At 44.1% G+C, this 10,310-nt stretch overlaps 1 protein-coding gene across 1 annotated transcript; it reads right to left on the reverse strand.

The window, feature by feature from the left end:
* Positions 1-323: 323 nt before the first annotated feature.
* Positions 324-6,337, reverse strand: LOC109768824 (nuclear matrix constituent protein 1b). Its single transcript, XM_020327549.4, has 8 exons — positions 5,977-6,337; positions 4,678-4,887; positions 4,138-4,391; positions 3,678-3,948; positions 3,505-3,588; positions 1,744-3,422; positions 1,443-1,656; positions 324-882 (listed from the first exon to the last, which is right to left on the reverse strand). Exons 1-8 carry the CDS (start codon positions 6,124-6,126, stop codon positions 745-747), a joined length of 3,000 nt encoding a protein of 999 aa, XP_020183138.1. The 5' UTR covers positions 6,127-6,337; the 3' UTR covers positions 324-744.
* Positions 6,338-10,310: the final 3,973 nt, after the last annotated feature.

Here is a 10,310-nt window from a genome sequence, read left to right on the forward strand (position 1 = left end):
TATCAAATCGCGAAACCTTTGATAATTTGCATAATGTAAATTTATGCATATCATATTATAAACTTATGTGTACATGTCCCAAAAATATTACTTTCTCTGTAAAGAAATATAAGAGCATTTAGATCACGGAGTACTATAAATTTCTGTAAAACTAAACTCTATCTCTAACATCTAACCTGACGTGGCCCTAATTGTCAGTCAGCATGCTGCTTATCTCCAACAAGCAAATCTATTGCGATGCAATGCAATGCTGCAACAGTCAAAACAACACCGAGCAGCAACCGGGTGCTCGAAGAAACGAGACCACAGCAGCAGCATCAATCAGACGAGCCACAAATTTCTTGCAAGACAACCATACGAGTCCTCACATCAAGAGAATAAAAATCACCTACTGAAACGAGCACTGAACAGGCGACTATCACCACCCATAACGGCACTAATACTCATCATATGGGCTGTTCCTACACCCCCAATCAATTTGCACACAAACCACAAGCTATCAACCACTTTACACGTTGAAGCCTTCAGGATGTGAAAATAAAGAACACATGCATGGCGTGATTCATCACAGCGGCTTCCAAAACCTCCGCTGCTCACAGGCACACAAAACCAACAAGCACCCAACCTTTCAACCCGAAAGGCGGACACACAAATGGAGCTAAGAGCAAAGCAACTTCATAAGAGCCAGGTAACTGTCAGCCTACAGTCAGCTCTGCATGTCTATACTACCGGGGAAGCTGCTACTCATGTGATGAGAAAACGCCACAATTTCTTCGCTGACGAACTTTTCTCTTCTTCCTCTTCCTCTTCATCTTCGTCATCAGTATCTTCATCATGCTCATCCCTGCCTTCAAGTGCTCCAGTGGTTGGTTCGGTTGCGGACTGCAAAGGATAAAGCATCAAAAACAGTAAGGCACAAGGGCACGCTGGCAGTGACATTTAAGATCCAAAATACAAGGGCACCGGACAGTTGATAAGCTAAACAATTAGCAGCAACATTATATAAGATTCAAAACTGTAAGCTAAAGCAATTAACAACAAGAGCAGTGTGATATATAAGATCCAAAAATGTAAGCTAAACAATCAGCAAGTTAAACAAGCTGGCAGGATAGACTTGGAGTTTAGAGTTAATCTTGTTCAGCAGAAAATTAGGTAAATAAACAGAAATCTAAATACATAACATTCAAGACGTAAGAGCTAGAATAACATACTCCCTCTGTTTCTAAATATAAGTCTTTTTAGAGATTTCCCTAGGGACTACATACGGATGTATAGATATATTTTAGAGTGTAGATTCACTCATTTTGCTCTGTATGTAGTCCATACTGGAATCTCTAAAAGGACTTATATTTTGGAACGGAGGGAGTAAGCAAAGTTTATTACAACACTCAACAATATTTATTAACTGAAGAGGAGCAAACACATCAGGAAAGAGCAGTTACCACTGTGATCTCTTCTGAAGGTTCATCCTCATCAGCAAAATCTGAATTATCCGCTTTCCCATTTGCAAAGGCCAGATCATCAGATGAAGCTGAGTCTACTGGTATTCTCAGGTTCTGTGGCCCTTTATTGCCATCCTTGCTGATGCCAGATAATACACCAAGTGGGGCGGCATCATGTTCATTTTTGGAGCACTTCTCCTCTAGAACTGATGGGCTGGCAACATAGGACGTGTTAATGCAGTAAAAAAAATATTCACAGGATTAGCATAAAGATACTATAGTTGATTAGAATAAAGCATACCAGTTGTTCAAAGTAACTTCCCCTCCAATTACTGTCTGAATAGTGCTCCTTTGGTACTTCCGCCTTGGCTCTACAAAAACTTCACTTGGATCATATGAGAACGAATAATTCCTTTTCTTACTAACTTTTGCACCATCAACAACTTGAGGTATTTCTCCAGCTTGGTCACCTAGCTCATCAGCAAGTGATCCATTGATGTCAGCAGTTTTCCGACGGTTTTTTGGTACACCATTCTGAATAAGTCTACCATTATCATGACCAGAACTCTTCTCAGGAGAGCGTTTGAATATCACCTGAGCGCATTTTCGAACCCAAGATACTGGTGTTGAGACTGAAGGTGACACTTCTAGTTTCCTTTCAAGAAGCTTTGGTGGAGAACAATTCTTAGGAGTTGAATTATGAACTTCGCCACAAGGAAGGAGGACAGTATAATTCATCTTTGACTTTTCAGACTCTATCAAAGACAGTTGCTTGTTCTCAGAATCGCTTTTCAGTTCTTTCAACACATCAAGTTGCTGAATTTGTTCTGTTATTGATTCTCGGTCTGAATGTAGGAGCTTTCTTTGCTCTTGCAGCTTCTCTCGTTGATTATTAAGGGCTTCAATGGTGTTCTTTATCTCAGACAGCTCTTGCTCTCTCTTTTCACGCTCCAAATTAGCCTCTTTCCTCTCATCCTCAAGTTTCTGCAATTCAAGCGCAACATGATCTAGTTTTGACATGATCATCACCTTTTGAGAATTTATGTGCTCAAGCTCCATGGATTTTTTCTGCTCAAACTCCTTTTCTCTTTCCCTTAAATCAGCATCGATTTCCATCTGCCTTGCCTTGGCCAAGTTCAGTAATTCCATTCTCTGGTTATCAATGTCTCTTGTAAGATCTTCCCTCTCATGTTGAATCTTACTCAGCCAACTTGCATGTTCTTGCTGCATCTTACTCATAAACTCTTCATGTTCACAGGTTAGGGTTTCTGAGTTCTTCTTGAACTCAGCACGCAAATTTTCCTTCTCTTGTTTGATGATGTCTGACTGATTATTGAGATACTCTGTCATTACTCTTCTCTCTTCAGTAATTCTGGCAGCTTCCTTTTGTAGTTCCTCTTTCTTTTCATCAAACAGCTCCCATTCAATCTCGAACCTTTCTTTTTCTGCTTGCAGCCTATCAGCATCAGCCACGAGCTCCGTTCTTTGGGCTCTAAGATTGTCAATTTCTTCTTTAAGTTTGATCTGCAAAGTAAGCAAATCATCTCTATCTGCTTGGGTTATTGCAAGATTTTGCTGGGCTTGGATTGCTTCCCGTTTCTCCTCTTCAAAGAAAACCTTTTCCTTCTCCAAATATAATTTCATCTTCTGTACTTCCTCTCTTTCTTTTTGCAGCTCAATGTATGACACTTCTCTTTGAGAGAGGAGCTTTCCTTCCTCGTCTTTCAACTCATCTGTTCTCCTTGCTATGGCCTCTTCCTTGCTTGCTAGTTCAGCAAGCCGAAGGTCAACATTTTGGTCCCTTTGAGCAAATGCCAATTCTTGCTCACTGAGAGCTCTTTCTCTTTGATCCAGCAATGTCCTCTTCGTCTCCGTTTCTGCCTCAAAAGACAAGCGCTTATTCTCCATCTCAGTTTCAAACTCAAGCTTTCTCCTCTCCAGGGCCATTTCTTGTTCATGATTCAGCCTTTCAATCTCAACCTGCAATGGGAGTCAGGATGATTTAGAAGAGGTATAAACTCATTTGCATACATCATCTATAATGTAAACTAGAGAAACCTACCCGTTCTTTATTTGCAATTGTTTCTTGCAAAATCAACAGCTCACTCTCCCGTTTGTCAAGCAAGGATTCCTTCTGAATTATAGCCTGTGAGCAAAGCAGTTGTGATATAAAATTCCGCCATTTTAGCAATAAATAAAGCAGCTAACAAAACGATCAGTAAAAACAACACATACTTCCTCCCTTGATGCTACTGCCTCCATTTTAAGATCCAGCTTGTTTTTCTCTTCCATTAGAGCCATCCGTTCAGCTTCGAGAATCACCTTGTCCTCTTCTAACTTTTTCTCCGACTGAGTTACACGTGCTAACCTCTCAACGATATTTTCATCCCTCTGATTAAGAAGCGATTGTTCTTTCAGTAGCACCTGCTCCTTTTCATGCAACATTTTCTTCATATCATTCAACGATTTCCTTTGTAAGCTAATATCCTTTTCTTTGGCCTCGTATCTGCAATGACATACTCGATTAAGATAGCAAAGAAGAGAGATGCCCACAGGACCACCATATTCAAGAAATGGACATACAGCATACATCACAATTTACTAGAACATAATACACCCCAATTTATATACTGAGAGACTACATTGATATTGGTTAGAAAGGCCAGCTTAATTCCACAAGATATTGAATACTCACTCATGATCACTAGAAAGGCGGTATCTTCTAAGCTGATCTTCACGTTCTTCCATGTCTTGTAAACTTCTCAATGCAGCATTACGAGCACGAGTGCACTCTGCTTCCAAAGATTTTGCTGCAAGAAGCTTCTCTTCTGCCTCATCAAATTTCTTTTGAGCAGTATCCATCATTTCAAGTGCTTCAGCTGATTTGGTTTCATAGGAAACCTTTATTTCGGCTGTTTCCGCACGCATATCATGCAGTGCTTTTTCAAGCTACATGAAAAACATGGAATCAGAGGCAGGTTAAGCAGATATATGAAGTGGAACATAAACTTAACATAGAAGTGTAATGTTGGCATAAGAATAGTTGTAAAATAATCATCAATGGAGACCATGATGTTGATGATAACTCAAGGTTTCACATTCTTCGTTTTTTCCATGTTCAATTTAATGTCCATCTTTGACGAATCCATGGACAGTGCAAGCATTTAGTTGTGACAGGTTATTACAGAACAAAAAGAATTGGGCTTCTACAAGCTTAATTGAAAAGCAATCTTACATTAGCAACACACTCCTTCTGAATGCCTACATTCTTTTTCAGGTTTTCTTCCCTCTTCCTTGTTTCAGCTAGAGCAGATTGCTGGGAAGCTCGTTCACGCTTGTGCATGATCTCAGCAGACTCCATAGAAGCTTTGAGTTGTTCATGCTTGGATACCAATTCCTTTCGCTCCAATAACATTAGCCCGAGGTTGTGCTGGTAATCATAAACCTACAGCCAAATAAGTGCACAAAATAAAGAGATAAGAGAGAGAGTCAGAGGTATGTGACGGTTGCCAAACAGGATAGCTTACTGCATATAGTGAACATTAGCCTTTTGACATGGATCAGGAGGGGGGTTTGTGTATTATAAAATTATCTAACTTAATGATTCCTACTTCCTAGAACATATTGAGCAACCAGATTAGCAACCTGTACAGTTGAAAAAACATCAGCCTCCACACAGATGCAGGGGATGAAAGTATCCTGTTCGTAGGAAACTTTGGTACAATGTTGCTGCAGTTAGGTCTATGAGACAAAGGTAGACCTAAGTATAATGTACATCCTTTGATTAATCCAAATAACCTGATTTGATTCTCTATAAGAGTAAGACTAAGAAAATGTTTGCCGAAAAGTTGCACCAAATCTGCACGGGTCGATGCTGAGACCAATAAAATACAAAAGATTTATGCAAATGCCAGTTCTATTGTGATCAGCGTAATGCCCTCCAGCCTTTCTGTTGAATCTAATTCTATTACCGAGCTACAGGCGGACCACTGTTGAACCATTCACTGCAAACGAACTCGTTATGGAAATACTATTACAATGCACTTAACAATACGAAGGACACAATAGTTGCAGCAGTTGAAACGCGTTGTGCCAAGGAAGAAGAACCACGAAGTGTAAAATTTACGCAATCCCAAGTCAACAACAAAGAAACCTAATCTGCAAAATACATGCCTACGACAGTCAACTCCTCCCTACAGATACTGGGCAATGAGCCAAAACGACGCATTTCATCGCTAGGCAACCCATTCACGCACCACGGTACCAAAGGAACCAAGAAACGAGGCTTGCGAGCAGAAACCAAGAAGCCGTCTTCCCACCAATCTGCGCACAGAACGCCGCCACCGTTGGCCTGACGAGGCCAAGAAACCACGCAGGGCAGCGCCTTCGCTAATCCTTTCCAACTAACGCTCCTTCTCTCCGCTCCGAAAGAAGCCCCAGAAAGACTGCCCCGGCATGCCAAGAACGGCAGAACCAGAGCCCGGCCCATGAAACGCGACGCGGCGGGGGGAGAGGAGGGGAGGGAGCGAGGTACCTCGGTCTCGAGCCGCGAGATGTAGGCGATGAGCGCCGCCTTGTCGCGCCGCCTGATGGACTCCTCGTCGAAGCCCGCCTCGCGGAGCTTCCTCCAGATCGCCTCGTCCCCGGCGAGGGCGCCGGCAGCGGGCGACCGCGGGCTGGCCATGCCGGCCGCAACCCTAGATCTCGGCGGCGGCGGGCCACGCGATCCCCGGGGGCGCTGCGGCGCTTTCCGGGCAAGTGGAGGCCGCCGCCGTCCCTCTCTCTGTCTCCCTCCTCCTCGTCTCTGTCTCCTTTTCCTCTCTGGCTTTTCCAACTCGGTCTCGTGGGGTGCTCACGGCGGGATGGGCGTGTCCGGGGTTTTTACCTGTCCTAGGTGCGTGGGCGGAGGGAGGGTTTGGTTTGATGGGTGGAGGAGAGACAGGGGAGGGGAGACGATCGAGCGAGGGGGGCTGGATGGACCCGGTGCACGGAGAGACTGGCCTGGCCGTCCGTTAGCTGGATGGGGATTTTGATTACTGGCAGCGGATTCTTTCCTTATTTCTTTGCTTTGTTTACTTTCAGACTTTATCCTTTATATTTTTTATAATAATCGGGCATGTTTCTTTGATCATATTTTGCCAGCTATGTTGCCTTGAACATGTCTACCCTTTGTAGGGATGATGATGTGTTGTGATGCTTCAATAATGGATATACATTTTTTTCTATTATACTTTCCATTATTTATGGATAATTTTTCTCACATTGTTCCTAAAAAAATATGGGACAGAGAGAGTATCGCATACAACACACCTTCTGTTGTGATCCAGAACTAATTTTGACAATTCCTGAAAATTTCATCAAAAAATTTCACTTTTAAGTTTCAACGCACAATAACTTTTTTTGTAACACTGAAGCAGAGTAGTAAATTCATGAGTTAAGTTGCTAGCCACACGTACCCTTGTTATACCGTTTTGACTTGGTTTGAATATTCTACATCTTTTTACCGAATAATTTTCAGTGTAACAATGTTGATTTCATTTTTGGGCAAAGTTCAATTAATATGAGTATACAGCTAGAAAGAGAGCTTTTTTGCGAAGAGCAAACAAGAGAGCTTTGTTGATGAGTTAAAAAAGTGTATGAGAGAGTAACTTCAACACTCGTGTCAGTACAAGTATTAACCACATATACATTGTGCAAGTTCATTTTAGCAAAAAAAAATGCAAGTTCGCGTGGTGCTCTATTACACTCGTGCCTGTGATTGACTCGAACATCCGAAAATAAGTGCCATCAGCCTCCGCTTCTTGAACCAAACCACTCGGCAAGCTATGTTTGGTGTGCGCTCCTTTAAGTGTTACATGCATTGCACAATTGAACAAAAAATTGTATTGATATAAACAGTTTATTGGACAAAAATTGTAAACATCTAATAGATATAAAAATATACATTTGAGATGAGGACCGTAGTCTGGCATTCGTTTACCTAGGAGTCGAGAAAGTAACAATATTGGAGGCAGAGATAAGTTTACTACTCCATTGGTTTCATATTATAGTTGGCATTGTTTTTTTTTCAAAAGTCAAGCTTCGTAAACTTTGATTGTTTATAGAAAAAATTATTTATATCTACAATGTTGAACGTGAATCCAGCAGTATTGATTTGATACTGTAGATATTGGTTGATTATTCTATAAACCTGATCAATTTTTAAGAGGTTTGATATTATAGAATCTACTCGCAAAAGAGGACATTATAAAATCTACTAATACACACTGTATTTCAAAACGAAGGAAGTCAGTACAAGTACACATTTGGCTATAGCAACTTTGCCCAAAAGTAGGGTTTGGCTGGTAGCCCGTGACCATGGAACATATCCAAACCATAGGCTTGGTCCACGGAAGCGTCCGAGGAAAGGGGTCTTTTCGGCTGCGAATTAAAAAGACCAGTAAACCAGCTCATTGGCAGGTGTTTTGGATAGCCATGACACGTGGGGTCAAGTACTCACCATGGCCCACACGTCAGTGTGGACTTTCGGCATCGTTCCCGGCGGCTAGCTCCGAAAAAGGCAGCGCAGCGCTGCCGCTTTCAAAAACAGCGACCGACGTTTCCCTCCACGGACGCTTTCGCCCTGCAATCTGCCAGCCAGCCTGAGGCCGTCCCGCCGACATGCGGGCCACGGGTTGCGCGGGCCGGGGGAGCAGTGACATGGGCGCTTGTTGGGAGCTGGTGGGTGGGAGGTCTGGGATTTCGGGGTGGCGCCCAGCGCGTTTGAGCTGTGGGAAGTGGGGAGGGAGGGCCCAAGAAATTGGCCGGTGCGGCGCCGTGCTAGGCTGCCCGCCCGCCTGGCCGTCCGGTGGACCGGATATGATGAGTATCTGGATGAAGAGATGAGCTCGGCTCGGGAGTGGCGCCACCCGAAGCCGCATCCGAGGCTGCTGAGGGCCCGCCTACGCGCGGGCGCCAGTCGCGTCGCGCCGAAGGTACGGTGAGCTCCGATTCTGACGGCTGCTTGGCAATTGGACTCTTTTGACTAGGATGCCTCTCCAAGCTGAAAAAGTGGACGGAGGAAATGAAAGCACGCACTCCCGGAAAATAATTTATCCACGGGACAGGAAAGTCATAGAAAACGAGATAAATGTATTTAAAATTCTATGAATGGAAATAGAAAAGGAAATGTCATTTGGTTCACATCGTAGGATTTTTTTCATTGAGTTTACGCTAAGATTTTTTTCCTACGAAATGCGGAGGATAGGAAGAATTCCTTCATAGAAATAGAATTCTATTCCTACAAACCAAAGGGCTCTAAAAGAATTTTTTCTATACAAATCATATCCTATGAAATTCCTACAAATCAAAGGAGGCCTTAAGAGCATCTTTAGTCGGATTTTCGCTTTCCCAAAACATTGGACGCACAATCTGGATCGGAAAACGTATCTCAATCAAACCCGAAGCCAGTCAAACGTTTGGGTTGTCCGACACCCATAAAACCTTTAGCTCAAGGACGGGTCGCCGACGCCACCACTCAAGAAGAGGAAATTGGTGGAGCCGTCGACGGCTCTTCCACCCTCGCAAAGCCTCCACCCGCTTCCAATATCCCAACCTCTAACACCGTCTAAGGGCGCACACCGAGTGTTTGAGAAAATAACTCCAAGGTACTCCCTCCATTCCATATTCTAATGTGTATAGTGTTTTGACCTAGATTCCAAAATGTAGCTCGCATAAGTTGCTTTGCACAAAAGTAGCCCTCGACCGGTTCACAGGAATGCAACACCACACACCCACGTGATGTGACAGAGCAAGCAGGCGGAGGGCAATTCCTGTCCAAATGAGAGCGCCACTCACGCATTGGTATAAACGCTACACACAAAGGCGCATTATAAAGTGGAACAGAGGGAGTATAAGAAATAGTGGTTGAGGTGTAGTTTGAGGACTTGGACATTATGTGCACCATGACCTAAAGGTGGGAAGAGTCCATGCAAAGGTTGAATGAAGATCAAATTTGACATTGAAGACCTTAACTTCTCAATGGAACTAGGGGCGGAACAGGTGGCAGAGAGATGTTGGCGATCGTACGAAAGAGAGACAATAAGCACATGCAAATGGTTGAGGATATGTTGATGATGGTGGCAACTGCTGGGAGAGGGAGACGAGGGTGAAGGAGCGTATTCTTATTATCGAGGAAGATAAGTTGATGATATGCTGATTGTTCAAAATGGCACAAAGTGTTGGGAAACGTAGCATGCAATTTCAAAAAAAATCCTACGCTCACGCAAGATCTATCTAGGAGATGCATAGCAACGAGAGGGGGAGAGTGTGTCCACGTACCCTCGTAGACCGAAAGCGGAAGCGTTTGACAACGCGGTTGATGTAGTCGATCTTCTTCTCGTTTCGACCGATCAAGCACCGAACGTACGGCACCTCCGAGTTCTGCACACGTTCAGCTCGATGACGTCCCTCGAACTCTTGATCCAGCAAAGTGTCGAGGGAGAGTTCCGTCAGCACGACGGCATGGTGACGGTGATGGTGAAGTGATCCGCGCAGGGCTTTGCCTAAGCACTACGTGAATATGACCGGAGGCGTAAACTGTGGAGGGAGGCGCCGCACACGGCTAACAGATGTTGTTGTGTATTCTAGGCGCCTCCCCCCTCATATATATAGGTGGGAGGGGGAGGGGGCAGCCAAGGGGGCGCCCAAGTAGAAGGAATCCTACTTGGGGACCTAATCCTATTCGCCCCCCCCCCCCCGCCCCCTTACCATAATTCCCGGAGGGGGAGGAAGGAGGAGGGGGAGAGAAGGAAGGGGGAGGCCGAATCCCTCCCCTTCCTTTCTCTCTTCTCCTCTTTCCTTCCCCCCTATTTCGGCCTACATGGGGCG

Source organism: Aegilops tauschii, chromosome 3 (assembly GCF_002575655.3).
Source record: "Aegilops tauschii subsp. strangulata cultivar AL8/78 chromosome 3, Aet v6.0, whole genome shotgun sequence".
In the NCBI taxonomy this organism is placed as follows: Eukaryota; Viridiplantae; Streptophyta; class Magnoliopsida; order Poales; family Poaceae; genus Aegilops; species Aegilops tauschii.